The 23082-nt window shown below is 35.8% G+C and overlaps 1 protein-coding gene across 1 annotated transcript; it reads left to right on the top strand.

The window, feature by feature from the left end:
- Nucleotides 1-2412: 2412 nt before the first annotated feature.
- Nucleotides 2413-20107, top strand: LOC589333 (nose resistant to fluoxetine protein 6). The gene is made up of 16 exons (XM_030995199.1): nt 2413-2665; nt 6676-6957; nt 7901-8064; nt 8815-8896; nt 9628-9733; nt 10739-10965; nt 11758-11940; nt 12362-12455; nt 12975-13067; nt 13697-13853; nt 14587-14666; nt 15154-15255; nt 15884-16040; nt 17528-17714; nt 18653-18795; nt 19843-20107. The coding sequence occupies exons 2-16, from the start codon at nt 6699-6701 to the stop codon at nt 19969-19971; spliced, it is 2163 nt and encodes a 720-aa protein (XP_030851059.1). The 5' UTR covers nt 2413-2665; nt 6676-6698; the 3' UTR covers nt 19972-20107.
- Nucleotides 20108-23082: the final 2975 nt, after the last annotated feature.

The following is a 23082-nucleotide window of genomic DNA, read 5'->3' as shown; positions in this document are numbered from 1 at the left end:
AAAGGCGTTTGATACTGTTGATCATGAATAGTGAATTTATAGTTGGTTCAGGAGCTATTGAACTGACAGGAAACAATATGTATCATTAAATGGAATTAACTCAAGTCATCAAACTATATCCTGTGGAGTCCCTCAGGGATCCTTTCTTGGCCCCCTCCTTGTTTTAAATTATATATTAATAATTTTTATTTTTTATTTGACGTCCTATATAATTCTTCTTTTTTTTTGCAGATGATTCAAGTGTATTTTTTCTGAAAATATCATGAAACTTTATTAGAAACAGTTAATAGTGAATTAAAGGAAGTTACTTTGTGGATCCGTGCAAATAAGTTGTATTTAAACCTTCAAAAGACAAACTATATGCTTTTTTTTAGTAATTCCCTAATATAAGAGACTTACCTGGAGTCGTACTTTTTGATGATGCTATTATTGTGAGGGTAACTTCCACCAAATTTCTTGGGTTACACATTGATGAGAAGCTGACTTGGGCATCACATTGTAGTAATATTTGTAAAGTTATGTCTAAAAGTACTGGTGTCATTTATAAATTACGTTCTTTTGTGCCACAAGAAATTGTGCTTATTTCATACTCTACTCTGATTTTGCCTTATCTCAATTATGGAGTTGGCATGGGGGAAGTCACTAAAAACGCAACGAAATATTAAGATACTTGTCGCTCAGAAAAAAGTGATTAGAATTGTTTTTAATGTTATCGTGCTCATACTAATGTTTTGTTTCATAGTAATAAACTATTAAAGGTAGAAGATATCTATCTCTTGCAGTTAGGCTCAATCATGTATGATTTTGAAAAGGGTATACTCTCCCAAATGCGTTAGTACAGCTAGAAAGAACAGTCAAATTCACAGTAATAATACAAGACAGGCAACTGCACTCCATTTACCGCGTGTAAGAACTGCCTTTGCTTTGAATACATTAGCTTGTACTGGTCCCAAATGTTGGAACTCACTCCCTATTTATTGATGTAACTCGCTCTATCAGTGTCTCTGTTTTTAAACGCAAACTGAAATTACATTTATTGAGTAATTATGCTGAAAATATTTAATGTAAAAACGATGTCATCACATATGAACTAGTATGTAATTTATTTTTTTCTTGCTTCATTGTCTCCCCCCCCCCCCCCCCCCCCCCCTCTTTTCCAGGCTGGCCCTTGCTTTACCTTACCAACATTTCTTCATTTATTAGCAAACTCGTTTGTTTTGCTCTATAATTGTGCTTTTTCTTTTCTCTCTCCCCCCCCCCCCCCCCCCCCCTCTCTTTCTCTCTCTCTCTCTCTCTCTTATATTTTTTCCCATCACCATTTCACCTATACTCAATTCAATTCAATTCAATTCAAAATTTATTGGTCCAAAAGGAAATTCGTTTCGTTTACATGCATTGTTCACAGAGAAAAATAAATAAAATGTACATGTAACATGATACATACAACATAAAACGAGAATAAACATATAGCACTTTAACATTCACATTATAGTTATTTTCTCAGAATTTACATTTTATTCAATATTTGTTTATGTATCCAGAGTAATTACCAAAACAATATAACATTGTAATTATTATTACTATTATCATTATCAATATTACTATTACTATTATTATTATTTGTATTTGTATGTGTATTGTTATTATTATTATTAGTTTGACTCATTATATCATTATGATGAGTCAAACTAATAATAATAATAACAATACAAATAATATACTTTCTTCCATCTCAACTTTTCTCTGTTGTTGTTTTGTTCTGTTTTGCACTTTCGCTCTCCATCCTATATCTTCCCATATTTTCCTTTTCATTATATACATATTCATATTATATTCATATTCATATTTATTTCATTTCCAACAGAAAGGTAAAAAAAAAAGTAAGGGGGTAAGAGTACCCTCTTTTTTTTTGGTCTCGAAATTTCAAAAAAAGCTTCTTCTTCTTCTTCTTCTTCTTCTTCTTCTTCTTCTTCTTCTTCTTTTTCTTCTTCTTCAAAAAATCCACAAAAGGGGGGGGGGGGGAGGTTGCTCTAAAATGAAATTCAAGGGGGGGGTTAACCCCCCCCCCCCCCCTGCGTACGCGTCTAGCTGTGTTGAACATTACTATTGCACTTCAAATTATGCTTCTCTTATTGATAATCTGCTGTTCCAGTTATATTTGAAATTCTATATACAAATGTTTGTGAAAGAAGAAATAAAATGAACTATAAATAGTTCATTGTATTTCTTCTTTCACAAACGTACATATGAAATATGAATGACTACCCAGGTCATATCCATAATCATTGCGACATTCTGGTTAAGTCCAGAATCTGGACGGATTCATTCTGCCTCTCCATCACACCGTACCAACGCAAATATTCATATATTCAAATATTAATATGCAGGGCAGCATGCATGGCAAGGTTATACGTTTAAAAAAGACGCTCCCCGCCCCCTCTCGATCTCTATATCAGGTGATCATCGAAGAATCGCGGTCACATGATCTCGTGTGTACATATTGATCGAGTGGGCCATGATCAGCCTAGAACTTTAGAACCATGACCATGAAGGCATGATGACCACGCTAATTTCTACTTATTCTAGAACCAACCTGTTAACAAATTAATCAACAATACCAATGCAGCAGATAGCAGCTGGAAGGCCTGAAGGACAAATTTCAATGGTAAGTCATGAACAACAAGTTTTGTCTTTCCAATATCAATGTACGTGATGACAATCATGAGTAGGGAGGCCAATGCCCGGGCGTAAGGCTTCTACACCTACGATGTGTGCGCTCGTCGTCCACTTCAAAAAATTAGCAGAAAGAAAAAAATGATGTAAAAATAAAAATTGATGAAAATAAAATACAATAATACATTTCAAAACATACCTATAATCACGGATCTGTAACGGTCTTTCACCATTTGTTGACGATCTTGCAGATTTTGACGTATTTGAATCCAACAAATCCACCACCGACTAGGAAAATCCTAGAGGGCGTAGAGGTTTGCTCACTAAAAACCTTCTCATTGGCAGAAGGTAGACCCTAAAAATATGGGATCCGTTTTGAGTAAAGAACTTTTGATAGAGATCAACATTTCAGATGTTCACAATTGCCACTTCTAACAACTAGAAAATATAAAGAAAAAAGATTATATCTTTTTAAATACAGATTTTTCCAAACTGAACATTCGAAGGTAGATAGAATACGATGTTTCTGTCAATCTTGTGTTGGTTTGAGCCCTATAGCTACATCCATCTCAAAATGAGAAGGAAAACTGTGAACAGTGACGTCATTGTTCGCGCCAAAAAAAAAGGGTAGAGAGTCTATTGCGACATGTCTGAGCTCCGGTCAGATCGTGCTCCAAGCGTAGTCTTACTTATAGTACCTTATTCTCACAGCACTAGATACGAGTGTCGTGCAGTAATGTATAAGAAGTGTTAAAAAAGATATTTCAGTACAAAAAAAAGTCTACGTGAGCAGTCTATACTCCAATTGAGAATTGGAATGAAAGCCATGATTTGAAGGTGTGTGTTTTGTGTATGATACATGGTTAGTGAGTACCGTACATGACGTATAGGATCTATAGCGAGAGAGAGAGAGAAATAATATAGTACACGTCTGCGAACGTACGTTGCATGCTGATTCCGTATTGTGTTCGCTGCAAGATGGATGTTAATTGGACCTCGTAACTTCTCGATCGTTGATAATGCAGTGTCAGATTGATCTTTACTCATGAGGAAATAATATTGGATTTGGAATACCACCTTAAAGGTACTATGTCCCTTTTGCAGCCAACCTCATATGCTGTAGAACTTTGCAGGAATTATGAATATGTCATGTATGTCCTATCTGTGAAATTTAAACGTTAGCAGTGTCCTCATATTCAAATTATGCAAGGAAACCCATTTACTTGCTAGACTTCACTGTCAGACACTATTGAGTGACTGACTGGCTTTTTTTCTTCTTTGGTAATAGCATACATGAGAAGAGTTCTAAAGGGTACATGAGCATTTGTCTACATCAATAACCCACTTCTTGTGATGGCCAAGAATAAACTGATTGAATCTTTGCGCAGCTTAAAACGTATGACCATTCGGTACAATGGTCTGAAAATCAAGACTATTAATTTTGGGCTCTGACAACTAATAGTCGTTACTTTCCCACTTGAATATACCTTACCTTGAATATACCTTGAAGTCCACACCTCGCCATCGTGGTGATAAAGATCCCGTAGATAGTGTGGTGTGGCAGGGTTAAGAGACATTTTCAAGCCCAACCTTTTTTAGGGAAGTTCTAAATTAGTATTATCTTTCAAATGCAGTTGGAATTTAACTTTTTCATTTTTTTTGGCCTGCAAATGGGACATAGTACCTTTAAGGTAGGCCTAATTATTAATTTTAATTCTTTTCTAGGATTATATTGACTACAATCATGTAGATCTACGTTTATTTTTTCTGTCCGTTCATGTTTTGTCCCTCCATGGCTCGATTTCAGGACTGCGGCTTGCAATGCAATCACCAAGCTGTGTCGGTGTGTGCGACCGATTCAAGGCTAGCCGCTGATGATGAATGGAATTTTCGCGCGAAGTTTTGAACTTGTTGTCCGGGCAATGACACGCCCCATCCCCTCGGGCCTGTCTAATTATGAATGTAATTTTGCGACATGAAATATAATTGTTTCAAGGCTCTTACGTACGGATAGGATAGGCGTAGAAGGAAGGGTCTACAAAAGAGCTGGATATCTCCTATTTGATGGAACTTCTGGAGTCGGCAGATGGGTGAAATTTCTTAGTGAAAGAAAATACTTTCTTTTAATCTTTGTTTTATTATAAACAAATTACATGTAGTAATTAAAAAGTTAGATTTTGGCATTGGCCTCCCTATCATGAGACAGTCGATATGACTATGTGGCCTTTATATGGTAGTCTACTCTCTTTATACCCTAGTAGTTATTATTATCGGACCTATTGGAAGAATGCAATCATTCCTTCCTGCAATATAGTTTCCAGGTCTACATTGTTTTGTTTGTTGCCATCTCAATTTTGTTCTAGTAGATCTAATTTCTATTCTACTCTAGGCCTACTCTTGTCTATTAAACACTAGCAGATGATTTATAGAAATAGAATCAATGAAAAACATTTACTGGTACCGAGTGTTAGACCCCGTTGCCATGCATTGTATTTGTAGGACTAGGAGCCCGCCCACCCCCCCCCCCCCCCCCCCCCCCCACTCCGTGAACGGAGGGATACCATGCATGTTCCAAAACTCTCCGGCTCATAACAAAAGAAAAAGGTCGACCCGTATTGACTTTACACACCGGACTTTTGCTGAAAAGGGGGGTCGCCTGGAACACGCATATGCGTACCCTAAATAACACTGAGTGGGGGGGGGGGCGGGACTAGGAGTGGAAAGCCTCTGGAAACCATAATATTTTTGTTCTGCTTTTTTAAGTTTCAGGAGTTTCATGTCTGCATAGATCATCAAGTCTACGTGTTATCAAATAATTCCCTCCCCAAATCTGAAGGCAAGAGGAAATGTGTATATAGTAGGCCGACTCCTAGCTAGTAGCAGCCTAAATTTTAAAGAAAAAGGGATAGAAAATGTTTGACTTCACTGTTCAGTAACTTCAGGCTTCGTTGTACTCTTAAGCTGGGAAATAACAATAGACTTTAGACAAGACCTCGGTACATGCGAGCCAGCTATGCGTCTTTAACTGTTGACACTGTTCGGAAGGAAAAGTTGAAGGAGAAGAAAAATAAGAAGATTATTAAAGGAGATCAAAGGATCCCTAAAACTCTGTTGTGATTTTTGAAAATGTCTTGTCATGTACATACAAAATAGACAAATTTCCTTTCATGAGGTATTTAAATATCAAGTTTCATCATTAAACTGAGTGAGCTCTAGCAAACTTTTAGCAAAGTTTCAGATGAACTGTTTAAAGGTAAAGACCAGTTTTGGAAATGCCCCCCTCTCAAATAATGAAATGGAAGCTTTCATGTGAAAGAATATGTTTTGACTAATATGTGATGATACAAATTTTGCCGAGAAACAGCCTACTAATTGATATATTTGGTAAATTATTATATCTATTTGGACCTGATAGATATCGCGCACGTGTCGCATAGTCCCATGTACATCTGTCTGTGTACAGTGCTTAATTGTAACATAATTTACCAAGACTGGGCCAAATTTCTTATCAGAGTGATGATTCCAGAACCTTGCAGTACACACCAATACTTGTATGCTGGATGATCAACCGTTTCTGATCGATTCCACAACGTTTCTTGCACAATGCAATCGCATATAACTGGTCTTTATCTTTAATATAAACCATTTGCAAATAATTATACAACCTTAATTATATTTCTTAGAAGAATTATTTGTGTTTTAATAAACCAGAGGAATCAATTATTGATAATTGAACGTCAGTAATTTCACAATGTAGATCCACATTTCATTTTTTGTTTTTGTTTTACTTATTAGGGAAAGATGCTTCTCTGAAAATAGTCCACAACCCAATCAGCTCAAACATCTTTTTAAAATCAGTGACTTTAACTATCGTGCTGAGCCACGCTGTGATCAACCATTTATAGACAGTCACATATGCATGGATGGGTCCATCTGACAAGAACAGGAATCTGCATAACATTTCTTAATTATTACTGTTTTAAATGTATTCTTAACCTCCAGGTCTAATACAACACAATTCTACTATGATACGTTTAGTCTGCAACAAGCGGTTCTTCGAGCCACGCTCATCATGTAGTAAAAAAATGGGTATACACACCCTTTTCATCGTTACCTCATTATGTATTCAAGTGACATCTGGGTTCATGACCCCTGACATGATACTGAAGATGGCCACTGCAGGACGCCCTCCCATGACGCCCCATGTCCAGGGTGAAGTATCTAGCAAGTGTGAGGCTGACCTAGCTGACCTCATGGCATCAGAGACCAGTGAACTGATTCAGGGTGAGCAAGTTGATATGAATTCTTCCTCTTCCTCTTCCTCTTCCTCTTCCTCTTCCTCTTCCTCTTCCTCTTCCTCTTCCATTTCCTCTTCCATTTCCTCTTCCTCTTCCTCTTCTTCTTCCTCTTCCTCTTCCTCTTCCTCTTCCTCTTCCTCTTCCATTTCCTCTTCCATTTCCTCTTCCTCTTCCTCTTCCTCTTCCTCTTCCTCTTCCTCTTCCTCTTCCTCTTCCATTTCCTCTTCCATTTCTTCTTCTTCTTCTTCTTCTTCTTCTTCTTCTTCTTCTCCTTCTTCTTCTTCTTCTTCTTCTTCTTCTTCTTCTTCTTCTTCTTCTTCTTCAAATAATTGAAAGAAGATAATGATGATATTGATCAGTTTCAGTTTGCCCCAAACCTGCAACAAATAAATTGATATGATCTGGTTTAAGGTATCCTTGTTTGTATTTTGTGTGGTGATAGAATTATTCTGTAAAATTGTATAATTCTTCTGGATAATCTGCCTCCTTCAATACCGAAGATTCTTGCAGATGTATATACTGTGGTGTGCAGGTGGACCACTACACCAGGGTTTCCCCAAATTTGAGAATTGGTGGTAGATATAGCAGCTAGTGGTCCTGTAACTGGGAGGTTTAGGCTTTGAAACTGAGTGCTTCTTCAGTTACCTAGCCCAATGAGATGAATTGATGTCCATGCACTTTTTCCTTATCTTCATAAACCGCAACAAGGCAGATATATGATCTGACATCTCATGCAAGAATCAGACTTAATGTCTGCTACATCTAATTTGAAATAATTTGCTCTCAAAATTTTTTAATTTCCTCTCAATATTAAAAAAAGAATCTAATATTGACACAGTGCATACTACATTTTTTTATCAGAATAAAATATATGATCTAGATACATGTATTCCAATTAAGGCTGACTTTTATTGATATTTTTCTTGCAGTTGTTGACTCTTTTGGGAAGCCCGAGTCGGGTCTTCTGGCCGGTAATGCAGTATGGATGGGCCACTATGATGAATGCATGAGCATCTCAGATTTTAATTTCTGCATGTCATACCTACAGCTTACATTACCACAGAATAGTTCTAGTGTTCCAAGTCCTACAGGTGTAAGTATTTTAAAATTAATATATAACTTTTATTTTCATCTCCTTCGCCCTTGCCAATGTTTTCATGTACAGCTGTTTTCACGGATGATATAGATACATGACATTTTGTTGGATGTTGTTTTCAGGATGATTAAAATTACAGGCTTCTTACACTACATGTGTGCACTTGCATTGCCAGATCTTACATGCATGTGTTTGAATTCTCAACTTGGCAATAATTTGTAAAATATAACCCTTGTAGAAATATTTGCATAAACAGTTTTTCATTTTCTTGATGTTGGTTTATTTGTGGTATGATGATCTTTTTTCTTCTTTTTTTCACAAAAGTCAGTAAATAACCAACCAGCACAGATGAAAGTTCAGAGAACAGCTTCTGTTTGTGATATAAACCATTAATGAATACATGCTGACACAGATTCCAGAATACAGCCAACCAAATGCTAGATACCTGACTTTAAAAATTGGCCTTTGACCACTTCATATGACAAGATTTGTCTTGCCACTGATTACATTATCATGCAGTTAACTTGATAGTGACATCATCAGCAAGTTCTCTTACAAAACGGCTCAGTTTTATGGAATAACCTTCCCTCATTTGTAATGGGCCATTTATGTACCTTTCATGATCCTCCTACTTCAGTATGTCATTATATATGTTTCTATTTTGAATATTATATATCATTGTTTTAATCTGACATGGAAATAGATAAATGAAATGAAAATATAGTTATCTTTGCTCTCTCATTTCAGAAAACTCAGTTGATGTGGGGAGTGTGTGTACCACAATCTTGCTCAGACTACGACATACTGTATGCTCTACAAGACTTACTGAGTAAGATCATTTTCATTTTATTTCCAAACTCTTAGTTTCTATCAAAGCAGTTCCTTTTTTAAAGTTGCAAAGTGTTGCGATCAAAGATCAAAATTCATGATCTCCAATATTCCTTCCATAGCACAACTGTCTCTCTCAATACTTTCACTTTTTGCTTTTTATTACACTGTAATGACTATTTTGACCGAACTCTATTAATGATATACATGTATAACTAACTACTGGTAAGTCTTTTAGGCTTGCACCATACAAGTATTGCTTCTTTAGCATGGACTTCAGTCTTATTGTATACGTTTAGGTCAACAATGCTACGTCATTATTTTCAGTTCTTGGGTATTTCTATTTTGTCTTTAATACAATATTTTTAGATTCTTATTACCTGTTAATGTTACTATAGAATTTATATACTTTGTACATGTTAAAATTTGTTCAACAGAACTAATCTATCGATCTCATCTATCACTCTTTATGATCAAACAATTAGTATTAGCATTAGTGTTAGTAAAAAATATATGCATTAGTATTAGTAATTGTATCAGTATTATCATATTTTTATTATCAATATTATTATTAATGTACAATGTATACAAATACAGAGTTATATTACTACTATACTACTACTACTACATGTAGGCCTACTTCTTTTCTTACACTGCTACTTTTAATCAAGGAGAGGAAAGTATTCAGTTATTTCTTGACATTGTGACCGTGACCTTGTTGATATTTTAAAGCTTTGGTGGAAGCTCCTTTCAACATTACAGCCGTCAATGCTTCTTCGGTCGTCTGTGCTCAAGATCCCCCTGCTCCGTACAACAGTATCGGTTTTATTGTTACAATGTGAGTTCAAATCTTATTTTGTCTCTATTGATTTTTTTGTGGTTTCTTGTGTCTTCTCCGTAAAAAAAGCAGAATCTCTTTTCTTCACCCTAAAACTTGGGGAATTCAATTTGATTATATATCTTTTCTTCTGTATTTGGCCATATGAATATAAACAATTTTTGGTAACATAACAAACAAATAATACTAATAAGTACTTTCTAACAATGGATCATAAATCAGCAAATATACAGAACTTTTATTATAGAAAAATCATTAAAATATAAATTGTCAAAGTACATGTATCGTATTTCATCAATATTTGGGAAATTATCTGCGGAAGAACTGCCATTGTAAGTGAAATGCTTGAAAATATGACAGCCCAAAACAAATCTTGTGATATAGATGTTAAAATGTATTAAGCAGAACAGACAAATAATTGAAAACATATGTAAATATAAGGATAATGAAGATGTTAATCAGTTTCAGTTTGTCCCAAACCTGTAACAAATAAATTGATTTGATTTGATTTAGGGTATCCTTGTTTGTATTTTGTGCGGTGATAGAATTATTGGGTAAAATTGTATACTTCCTCTTATGGAGAATCTACCTCCTTCAATTCTGAAGATTCTTGCAGATGTATATACTGGGGTGTGCAGGTGGACCACTACACCGGGGTTTCCCCCTTCTCTTTTACGAATAGTGCAGTGCGTTCTTTAACGTGCAAAGGTGGTGACTCTCCTCTACACGGGGCCTCCATTTAACGTCCTATCCGAGGGACGGAGTGTTTTCCACTTAACATAGCCTTCATCAATGAAGGGAAGGGGCACGTTAACGCAGTCTTCAGTCATCCGCCTGGGTGGGATTCAAACCAGAGATCTTTGGTTCGACAAGCAGACGCTTAACCAACTGAGCCAACTCACCTCCTCACTGATGATAATCTAAAATTATGGATTCTATTTCAATATATTGATTTGATTTTATTTGTAAAGGTATAAAATGGTATCCTTCTATGTATCTATATAGGGCGATTATTGGATTATTAGCAAGTTTGATGCTCCTAGGGGCTTTCCTAGACACCACCCTGCGTTCAGTAAACTACAAGGCCCCGCCCAGCACCCACAAGCTGGTCATCAACAGGACATCAGACCCTTACCCCTACCAGAGAGTGAGAAGCCCCTCTGGAGGTGATGATAGGGGTGCGATGGAGGAGGAGGACCAAGGGGCGCAAGACCTGGAGGAAGTCCCGACAGGTGAATTTTGAACGATATGATAATGATAATACCTCGACTACTATATAGTAACAATAATGAGTAATAATAATAGTAATATTCATGCATACTTGCCAACCATTAGGAATAATCTGTAGTAGATTTTTTTTTTTTGGAGGGGGGGGGGGGCGCTAAAGCGATTTGAGAGTTTACGTATTGTGTGCGTTGAATGGCTGCATGATCGGGAGCAAATTTGTATTCGCTTTTTGGTACAGATGTACTGCGTATTGCCAGTTAGGCTGCCGCACTGCAAGTGCAAATTCTTTTTTTTAAAGGCATACCGTGCTAAAAATTCCTAATTCTTATTTTCAAATGTTTGCAGGTGTGAATCATGATGGTAATATTAAAATTGAAAATAATAATATTATTGATAATAACTATACTGTACGATGTATCCATCCCAGGGGATGGTCAAGGTGTCTACAAACTACTTTTAATAACTGGCTTAGCCCAGCTTCAAGGAATAATTTCCTACCAGGTACCCTTTTACGATACACCTGTGTGGAGAGTGGCAAATTTAGATTAATGTCTTGCTAAAGGACATTAGTGCCGTGATACACCTGTGTGGAGAGTGGCAAATTTAGATTAATGTCTTGCTAAAGGACATTAGTGCCGTGGCAAAAATTCAAACCCTGTACCTTGTGATCCACAGTCTGGTGATGTAGACTACAGCACCTTACAAGTTCATGAACATGTACAGGTGTATGTATTCTGTAGTATTGACAATGCATTATGATATACTCGAGTGTGTTTTCTTATTCTATTCTATACCAGCTTGCACCAGGGCATGGCAACAGTTCCTGCTCTGCTTTGCTGTTAATCGCAACCTCACAAAACTGCTGTCTTCTAAGACCAGTGAGGGCGGTATAGGCTGTCTGAACGGCATTCGGGTCATCAGTATGACCTGGGTCATCCTTGGTCATGTGCCACTCTTTATTCTTATGGCAGGAGTTGTGGGTAAGCAAGCTAATTAACTGTTAAATCAATGTTCCTGTGGACGAAATATGATTGTGGCGTAACATGCATTTTCCTGGGATTCCAGCCTACTTTGTCTTGGGCTTGATATTTAAGAAGTTAAAGCCTATCTTCACTAGTTTGGACAGGAGGGATTAGACCTTCCTGCATGGTCACTGACAGGTGGTTATCTCATCAAATCAGCTCTCACTTAACTTAAAAGAGGATCATGGGGTACCAATGGTCACAGATTAGGCATTGTTTGCTATATAGAGAGCGCAAGTAGCTATAAGTTGTGCAGTGGGGCTTTAAATGATGATTAAGCTCTGCTTGTGTTATGGTCTTTGATATTAAATGTATAGTCTGATGACATATAACCTACATGTTTTCATTTTTTTCTTTTTTTTCTTTCATTTTTTTGCAGGGAATCCATCAGTTGCCTTGGATTTCATTGGTCGATTTGGGTTCCAAGCAGTGGCCAATGCATTTTTCTCAGTTGATTCATTTTTCTTTCTCAGGTAAGAATGCATGTTTAAACAAAATGAAAAATGACTGCATTAATCGGTCTAAAAAGGGAATCTTTCTTTGGTGTTCGCATCACTGATTGGGGGAGAGGGGGGCGGGGGCCACCAGTACTGTCAAACAATTATGAAATAACAAGTGGTTAAAGCATTTTGCATTGAAGAGATCCATTGTCACTAATTACATTGTAACTATTCAAATATTCACATCTAATGACAAGGGTGCATTTTGTGTGATGTCTGCCAGTATATACATTATATGTTTGTTTTAGGGGCATTTAGCGAGGAAGTTTTTGACACCACACAGTAACCAGTTTTTTTCTTTTTAATGAAATGATGCAGAAGACTTACATCATAGAATCTTGAAAGCCAGGGGTCTGACAAATTCCATGAACACTTATAGCAAATGTACAGTTGGAGACACATTTAATATTTGAAATTCTGAATTACACAAGATTGTTTGCACTATTTTTTCATGTTCATGTAATATATGTTTTGAATGTACTGCATTTACAGTGGCTTGTTGGTTGCTTATATGGCTCTGGGTAAAATGGCAAAGACGGGAGGGAAGCTTCCTTGGTTCTGGTTTTATTTCCATCGATACTGGAGGTAAGGATTTGTATTATGTAAATGAATTTTTACACTACTACATTTAGTATTGGAATGATAGTTGGAGTAATAGCACAGGTCGTTATAGTAGAAGTTATAGAAGTCGTATAAGTTGTAGCTCTAACATCTTTTAGAAAGACATTAATCTACATGTAGATTGGCCAGTCTCAAATTTGGTTAGGTAAATGGGTACTTGGCCGGAAATAATTCCTTGATTGCTTCCAGCAAAACATCTAATGCTAGCTCGGCTCGAGCTAATAATGCAAGCACCATAAGTGCCACAGCATAACAGATTAAAGTGCTGTATAAGAAGCCATTGTTTGTATTATTATCATCATCTTCATCATCATTATCATTATTAGTATCTTTATCATTATTATTATTATTATCATCATCATCATCATCACCAACATCATTATCATTACGGTATTATCTTTGCCATCATTATCACTATTATTATCTTTATTATTATTATGTTCATCATCATCAGTATTATCATTAGTATTATTATTAATTTTTCGGCATAGCTAAACACAATTCCTTAGAAAAAATATGTGTAGTGCCCTGTAGCTGTGCTAACTAAAAGCATTATTTTTTTTATCCTCATTGTGTTTAATTCTGCCCATCAGACTAACCCCAGCGCTAGGTATGACCATGTTGATCTGGCTCCATCTGAAACCCTACCTTGGTTCAGGACCTATCTGGCAGGCTACGGTCTCGGATCCGTACTGCTCCAAGTACTGGTGGGTCAACCTGCTTTACATCAATAACTTCTACCAAGATAATGTAAGTATAACCTTCTATATCATGATTGGAATTTGTAGGTTTATTTGCACTTTTTTGTTTTGTTTAATATGTAATTGTTTATCAGTCTATTTTGTTTGTCATAGCACTTAGAGACCTCGGTGGTATTAAGCGCTTTATATAAGCAACGTTTTTATTATTAATATTATTATTATCCCATTTTATTTCCGCCCATTTTTATTTTGCCCTTTACATTATTCTATGAAAAAAGTAACGTGGACTTAATTTGCAATTCCATTTGTTGTTTTTTGAACAGTAAAGGTGATATTGGAGAAAAAAAGTCACTGACGACTTACCAATAATTCTCTCATTGCTATATACACTTCAAACCTTCTTACAACTTTGCTTACACATGTTACAAAGCAAACGTTATAGGCTAGCGATTAGCAGTTAGATTTGTATATATTACAGTCAAACCTGTCTATAGTGACCGCCCAAGGGAAACACAAAAAGTGGCCTTTGTAGACAGGCGGTCTTTGTACACAGATTCTTTTAGTACATGATTCAATGAGAAACCATTTTCAAGGGAAACAACAAATGTGGCCTTTGTAGACAGGTGGTCTTTGTAGACAGGTTCTTTTAGTACATGAGCAATGAGAAACCATTTTCAAGGGAAACAACAAATGTGGCCTTTGTAGACAGGTGGTCACTAAAGCAGGTTTGACTGTACCTGACCAATGGATTATACATGTACTTCTCTTTTGATTTGTTTCAGTGTATTGCTTGGGTATGGTATCTAGCTAATGATATGCAGTTTTTTATCATCAGCCCTTTTCTGCTCATCATGCTACACAAGTAAGTTACAATTTACATTTATTCTCTCCCCTCATATCTCTTTTTTCTTTCTATCTGGTTTCATATCTTTGTATACACTGTATGCCCTATTTCCTCTTTTTTCTCGTCTATCCTTCCCCTCCCCTGTGTCTGTCTCTCGTTATTATTCTTCTGCCTCTTCTTCTACTACATTTGCTTCTGCTGCTACTACTAGAGTCTACTACTACTACTACATTTCCTAAATCTTCTACGCCCCCTCTTTATCTCTCTCTCTCTCTCTCACTCTACTCTTCTCTTTTTTTTTTCTCTCACTAATTCATATGATCTTGATAAACATAATGACAAATGAAAACTGTATATAAATGCATGTGCAGTACATAGATTCTAAAACATGAAGACAGTTAATATAGCTATTGTACTATAGCTACATAAATGAATATATATTTAAATATATATGTATACAATATTGTAAAAATATTTGTTCCCTACTGTTGTTTTATCATTACAGACTACCATTGCTTGGACTGCTTAGTATGCTAGTAATTTGTGTGGTCAGCTCCATTACTACTGGTGTACTCATGGCTAAACACAACTTCTCTGTTGTTTTTGTGTAAGTATATCGAGTGAAAGGTTATATACACAGTTTTGGTCTGGGCCATTGATTTGGGGTATAAGTCAATATTTATTAATTTGAAAATGTGAAGTTGATAGTGAATATGTTGTATATAACAGGGGTTTCCATCTTCATCAAATTTGCCCTGATTTGTTTTCTTTTTTCTGATGGATTTTAATAATTCTATAATTATTTCAACCTGTATCCAGTTTGAAATGGTCATGCTTTTTGCACACCGGACAAAATAGAAGAGAACGTCTTCTTTTCTTTCAGCCACTCAAATTTCTTGAATTTCCCATGATTTTTCCCTGATGTGAGTGAGATTCTCACATTTTTCTCATTTCCAATTTCACTATGTCCTCAATTCACTAGTAACTACAAGCAAACTAAAGTGATTTTATATTCTCCATGTGCTTATGATGTTTATTTGAAATACCAATATGTTATTATAATTATTGTTTTTCTTGGAAACAGAACTAACAATGTATAAGGCAGTATGTGAAAAATCAAAATGAAAAAATGAAAATGAAAATGAAAGAAAAAAATTACCTTGATTTATAAGATACACGTTTCTAGGAACCCTGATTTTATTGTTATTATTTTCTCTTTTTTTGTATTTTCACAGGGATGTGTCTAATCCAAATCCACCTGCAGATATAAATCAAACCTTTCAGGAAGTGATCTATGACAAGCCCTACTGCCGCATCGCACCTTACATGGTTGGCATGGCAATGGGATACCTTCTTCTTCGACTCAAGAAACAGAGTTTCAAATTGCATCCGGTATGATAACTTTTCTATAACTTAATTATAGTACTGTATCGCCTTTAATTATTATTTGCTGGAAAGCATCATTACTGTACTATGTGAGGCACTAAACCACTGGCGTACTGTAAAACATGGTTTAATTCTAATTCGATACCAAAGATTTACAAAATGTTGCTGAAATGACACAATTTTTCCAGGATTTTACTCACTTTTTGTAAATTATACTTTTTATGCCTTTGATGGATAAAAAGTGACAAATTCCCAAATTTACAGTCAGGCAAAACTGCTTATTTAGAAGCCTACATGTCAGGGTCCGCAGAATGCCCCCCCCCCCCCCCCCCCCACTTTAAAAAAAATGTTTAAGAGATAAAGAAAGAAAGAAAGAATAGTGACCTACCAGTGTTACAAATGAGGTATCAAAATATGCTCATATGACCATAATTAAATGCCTAAAACCCTGAGCTTCCAAGCAGGATAGCACAACTAAAACATAACAATGTGCAGGGGAAGAAATTGATTCAGATATAGATTTATTAGTTACCAGTAGGTACATTAAATCTCACAAATGCCAAGCAATACAAATAGTTAAAGAAGCCTGACTCAGAAATAATTGACCTACCGGGTAAAGAGATAAAGAAAATAGCTGCAATAAGTTTGAAATTACACGTATATGGTAAACTGTATATGAAGATATGTGAAATTTGGTGGAATGATCGATTATTTTGGCAACATAAAACCAACGTTACATAACTGAAGGTCAAGTGGAAAATTGAACTACAGTATTCTTTAACCCGTACTAATAAGAAATAAAAAACAATAAAATACAAAAGAAAATAAATATTTGAAAATCACATCAAATTTGCATAAATTATCATTATTAATTACATCAAAATAACTATTTTGTGTTAGAAAAGAAGTTTCATATGAATAAAGAGTTTCAATTAACATTCAAAAAGTGGAGTTTGACAATTTTTGTAATGATTCTAGTTCCCTGTATATTTCCAGATTTGATATTCATGAATTGCGTATACATCATTTTTTGCAAATTAACCTATGCATTTTCAAATATCATAAAAATAATGTAACCTCGTGAATTTGAGATGAAGGAAACATTTATTCAATACATTTTCAAGATTCTTCACAAGTCTACAGACAAATATGTAGTTTTCTGTAAAATGCATAAAGTTAGCATTTTGCATAGGGAATTAATTAGGCTATAACGACAAAAATTTACATATTAGGAAACAACTAATTATACCATCTTGTTCCTTACGTAAATATCTACAAACATGCAAATTTTTGTGTTCATCAGACTTTCGACGGCCGAGATCATCGACGGCCAGTCACGAGGTGCTCAAAATAGCCCAGTACAGTAAGGGTTAATAGTTAATTTCTGAAAAGAATTTTTTTGGTGGTCTCTCCAACACTTGTAAATTACTCTTTTTTGTTTGTTCATTTTTTTAATAATCATTTCCTTGTGTCTCCTCTTGTTTTCGTTATAGTCTGTTGTGATTATAGGATGGTGTGCGGCTACAGCCATCGGAATGGCGTGTGTGTATGGGCTGTATGGAGGTTACAACAACCACCCACTGAGTCCAACGGAGAACGCAGTCTACATGGCTCTGTGTCGGTTCGCTTGGGCCATCAGTCTCTCTTGGGTTGTGTTTGCCTGTCACTATGGATACGGAGGTGAGTTTCAAATCTATGATCCAAGGACCAGAGTTAAAAGGGCTTTTCTTTAAATTGGCAACATGAATGTTTAAAGGGATCGTTTAACAATGATAAATCTGAGATACATGCCCCTACTTGTTATCAGTGTCTGATATGGTGTAATATTAAAGCCCTAAAAAAAATTGCACTTCAAAATGATCCAGAAGTGCCTCAAACAAGTAAAAATCTGTGAGTGACCGGTTTTACCATACTCATTTTTCCCAATAGACTAGTAGTGTTATAAAAACCGTGAGGAAAACGCAAAATTTGATTTCTATTTCCAATCATAACTATCTTGATAATCAGACAGGCGATCGGCTTGTAAAAGTCATGGGGTTCCTGACTGACCTTATAAGGTTTACAATTATGATTGCAGCATGAGCTAAATCCATGGTTTTGTTTCAGAATCTGAGAGAAAGATACCCAATCCCTTTAAGCAATGAGTGAATTAATAAGTGTATCAAAATTTCTAAAGAGAGGTTATTTTGTTATTGAACGTGTATTGCTATCTGGAAGGCTATACGTACAATTTTATTTTCCTTGTAATATTCAATGCAACAAACCACATTTCATACTTCAGGAGGAAGTGGAGATTTTTTGTCTTTGTACGTGCTATGAATTCTACCTTGAGTTCATGCCACAATGTTATTTAGAAAAAGTAAACAAATATCCACATATTATGGGAATTTTAAAGGTCGTCTGTACTAGTTTGGACAGGAGGGATTAGAGCACCCAGGGTGGTCACTGACAGATTGCTATCTCATCAACTCGGCTCTCAATTAACATAAGAAAAAGAGGATCATGGGGGACCAATCGTTACCTCTTAGGCATTGTTTTTTATATAGAGGGAGCAAGTAGCTACAAGTAGTACAGTGCATTGGCTAATGTACACCGTCTAATTCTCTTATGCTATTTAGGTTGGATCAACGACTTCCTGAGTTGGGAGCTGTGGATACCAATGAGCCGTCTGACCTATTCTGCATATCTTCTACATCCTATCATTATTACGATCTACATCAGCAACTTTGCTACCAACTACTTCTTCTCCATCTATATGCTTGTAAGTTACTCAGCGTTAAGCCTTGTTCAGATATGCAGTGGTAAAAACCACATCTTTTTTTTCTTCTTCTTTTTTAAATTTTTGTTATAATGACATGTATACAAGTGTAATATGTACTTTCACATTGAATATGTGACATGTATTAAAGCCTGTCTGCACTAGTTTGGCCAGGGGGTATTAGACCTCCCTGCAAGGTCACTGACAGGGGGTTATCTCATCAAAACAGCTCTCAAGTAACAGAAGAAAAAGGGGATCATGGGGGACCAACAGGCACTGATTGTTTGCTATAGAGGGCGCAAAGTAGCTATAAGTAGTGCAGTGGGGCTTTAAAGCTTCATTCAATGGGCTAAAACTGAGAGCTTTAACGAAATACTATATTATAAGCCCATTCATCGATCTGATTCAGGCTTGCGTGCACACAGACAATGTATGCACCTTCTCCACTCCCAGGGGAGCATTCCAACCAGGCACCGCCATCTTACAGACACTCGACATTCAAAAGCTGAGCAAACTAATGTACTTTCGCATCTTACCAGATACATTTTAACAGCTTGATAAAAAGAATGTAGATAAAAATGCCTTGCTTATAAGGACAAATGCTGTACCGGGGATCAGACTCATAAGTACATGTATTTGCATCTCTAATCAAGCTAGTGTTGAACCACTCCACTATATATCGAGGGTTCAGTGACACAAAGACGTATTTCCATATTTTGCAAAAATGAGTATTTGATATCAGAATGTGGACTTTCCAGGAAACACAAAGACTTAACTCCACCCAACACCCCTATTGAAATCAAGGGCTAGTGAAACATAGACTTAACTCCTTAAGGCCAAGTGCTCAGTGACACATAAACCACTTTTTCTAAAAAAAATGGCCAAAATGGAGTTACGTCTTTGTGTCACCGACCCCTGGATATATGGCACCTCTATAATGAAATAACTGTTCAAGGATGGTAGTACAAGTATGTAAAGTTGCTAGAGTGTCGGGATGCTCACAAAATATGTCCCATGGATATTAAATATGTTATTTGTTTTGTCTTGCAGGCATTTGAGGTTGCAGCCATCATTACTCTGGCCTACACTGCTGCGATCCTACTGGCAGTATCCATAGAGTTTCCTTTTGGAAACCTGGAAAAAATGTTGGTGCCCTCGCCGGATAAGAAGACTAAATAGCAGCTGTATAAACAATGTAACGTGATTGGGTTTTAATTGTGTATTACTTACAAGTACTTGTAAGAAGAGAAAATGACAGAAAGAAAAGTGGCGAATCCAGGGGGCATCCAGGATACATACATTCCCCCCCCCCCCCCAAAAAAAAAAGAGGGAAAAGAAGAGTAAAAAAAATGGGCTGATTGATGACCCCTCTCGTCAGAGAATGCTGTAGCAAAAATGGGCCTACCAAAATCCTGATAACCTTTTTATTTTTGTTGCATGTCACCAGGTTTTCTGACTTATACCCCCCCCCCCCCCCCCCCCCTCTCCGCATAACAATCCTAGGTCTGCCACAGGAGCAAGAAAAGTAAAGGGAAAAAAAAGGGTAATCTATGATTTTAAGACAAAGAGATTATTTTTATTTATTTTCATAATTGAATCACTACTAGTGCACTTGGATCTAGTGGTCAAATGTTCTGAATGTATTGGAGTAAAGAGGATCTAAGTACATATCATTTCAACAGTCTGGGGATAGCAATAAAATTACATTATTATATTATATTATTATGGTATGAACTTTTTCAGGCTTAAAATGTCCTTTATAATGTAGTCTTTTCTTTTCATTATCATTATCATGTAATTTGTATTTTTTATGATATCCTTAAATCGCAAATAGCTGCTCTAGGTGAAAGCTTCTTTCTTTATAATTGTTGGTTTGTAAAATTTGAGAGAATGACTGTCATTATTGACAAATAGATGTCCTAAAAGGTCTAAAACCTTGCCATTTCTGTGTTCTTTTAATTCTTGCTGCTGCCAATATTATTGCTATAATGTGCCATTTGATTGCTTGTATCAATTAAATTTCTTAATTTAATAATATATTTAATTTTGTATGGGCTTAGAAGTTGAGAGTTGTCTCAGAACTTATATTTATGACATTTATCAATTTTTGCATCAATATGTAATAATCAAACTGAAATACCTATGTAGTTAATCATGTCAATTGATAACATTCCAATGTTTGCCAAATAATTCTCATGAAAGCTTTCCTGAAATGAAACCCGTTTCTACCTGTTGTATCAATGTAATGTTTCCAGAAATAACTGCCATACAAATAAGATCAGGCATTCTGTTATGTAACTTGTTTATGTCCTGACCAGTGTCATGTATATATCGAGAGACACAAAGACCTAACTCCATTTTGAGAAAAAGTTTCACTCACTGAGCACTTGGGCCTTAAGGAGTTAAGTCTACGTTTCACTAGCCATTGACTTCAATGGGGTGTTGGGTGGGGTTAAGTCTTTGTGTTTCCTGGAAAGCCCACATTTTTCTGAACATTTTGATATCAAATACTTTTTAATTGGCAATATGTGGAGATACGTCTTTGTGCCACTGAACCCTCGATATAGTGATGAAGAATAAAACACTGGCAGACAGTCCGACTCACAAACCCAGAAGTGATGCCTCTTGCTGTTAAAAGTTCGAGTAGATACAGTACATAAAAATAAATATTAATTCTACTGTATTATGTTTAAATATAAGCTAGATTTTAAATGCCTTTAGAATATAGACCTGTATTCTAAGTTGGAAAATAATTTTGTTTCACTACAGAAGTGGGAGTTGAGCAAATTTTAATACATGTACTTTGTGTTTCAAAACTATGACTGCTTGAACAATATATCCTTGTTTTCAAAGTTTGTTTGTTTTTTTGTTTTTGTTTGCATTTTAATGATGTACCGATACATAAAAATTTCTGTATGTATCTTCCACCTGTAAAATTACTGGTGTAAATTCACAAAAAGACGTACACTGTACAACTAATGAACTTACAGATAGAAGAAATCACAAGCAAGTACAATGTTTGCTAATGTACAATGATAATAAATGAAATAATAAAATATAATTCTCCACCTCCTCATTATCATCATAATCATAACACCAAAAACAAGACCAACAACAATTTTTGGAGAAAGCAATGGTAACTCACAAAATAAACTGTACACACTATAGAATCATTGTTTTTATCCATATCATTTTATTGAATACTGATTCAATGATACCCATGTACATGTATTTGTCAATAATGTACATGTATAAAGAAAATTGCAGCTAAAAATATGAAAACATCTCCATTTAAATATCCAGAGCAATGTTACACCAAAGGTAAAATGATGATAGGCAAATGTGTCTAACTTTTTTTTAATTATACATTTTTTGTTAATGTACCGGTAACTGAAGGGCAATGAGTGCTGCTGATGTACTCGTAACAAACTCCTCATAATGTACATTTACCTTCATCTCCACTTAAACAAAAACAGCAAGCCAATTTCTATGTAACTAAGTTTATATTTGTGGATTTATTACAAATGTCATCAAAATTTCTTTGTAGAGATATACTACGTTTTCAAGCAAACATATCGACAACGACAAATAATTTTGTTTTAATGATTGTTTTCCTTTAAAATTGTAAACAGTCGTCTTGTGCACAATGACTCTTGACCAAAAAAGGAACAATATATGATGTGCAATACCAACTTCAATTTCCAACTTTGAACAGTTGAACATTATGATTACAGCCAGGAACTGGTCTATTCTGATCTCCAACACCTTCCTTTTCCTCTCCAACAGTGTGTCTTGGTTGACAGCAGCACAATAATAAGATAATGTAATATGGTCAGTCTTATCAGTATCTTCCTCCTCTCTGCTCTATCTGTTGTAAACCCAAGATATGAACCTTCCTCTTCATCCATTGCTGTCACTACCTTCACCCTTATACCTTGCAATCCTCTTTCAAATGTTATTGCAAGATGACATACATGAAGCTGCCAAGCTAATGGACATTTCACGTTTGTCATATCAAGAGCAAGTCATCTACCCTCTTCTCTTCCTAACATTGTGTTCTTCTTCTTTTCTTCTTACAATCTCTTGTCTCATAATAGAGGATTCCAAAACATAAAATTGTCAAATACTCCTTTGTCCTGGCCAACCTCTTTGAGCTCCTTACTTCCTCCCTCAACCATTAGGTTCTCACTCTGCCTGTCTAACTCTGAGGGTGAGCAACCTTTCCATCGGTATTCATGGGTTGACTCATGATTTCTAGGCGGCAGAATTTCCAGGACTACCTGGTACTGG

This window comes from Strongylocentrotus purpuratus, unplaced genomic scaffold (genome assembly GCF_000002235.5).
Source record: "Strongylocentrotus purpuratus isolate Spur 01 unplaced genomic scaffold, Spur_5.0 spur5_scaffold_21, whole genome shotgun sequence".
In the NCBI taxonomy this organism is placed as follows: Eukaryota; Metazoa; Echinodermata; class Echinoidea; order Camarodonta; family Strongylocentrotidae; genus Strongylocentrotus; species Strongylocentrotus purpuratus.
This window is presented reverse-complemented; position numbering and strand designations above follow the sequence as displayed.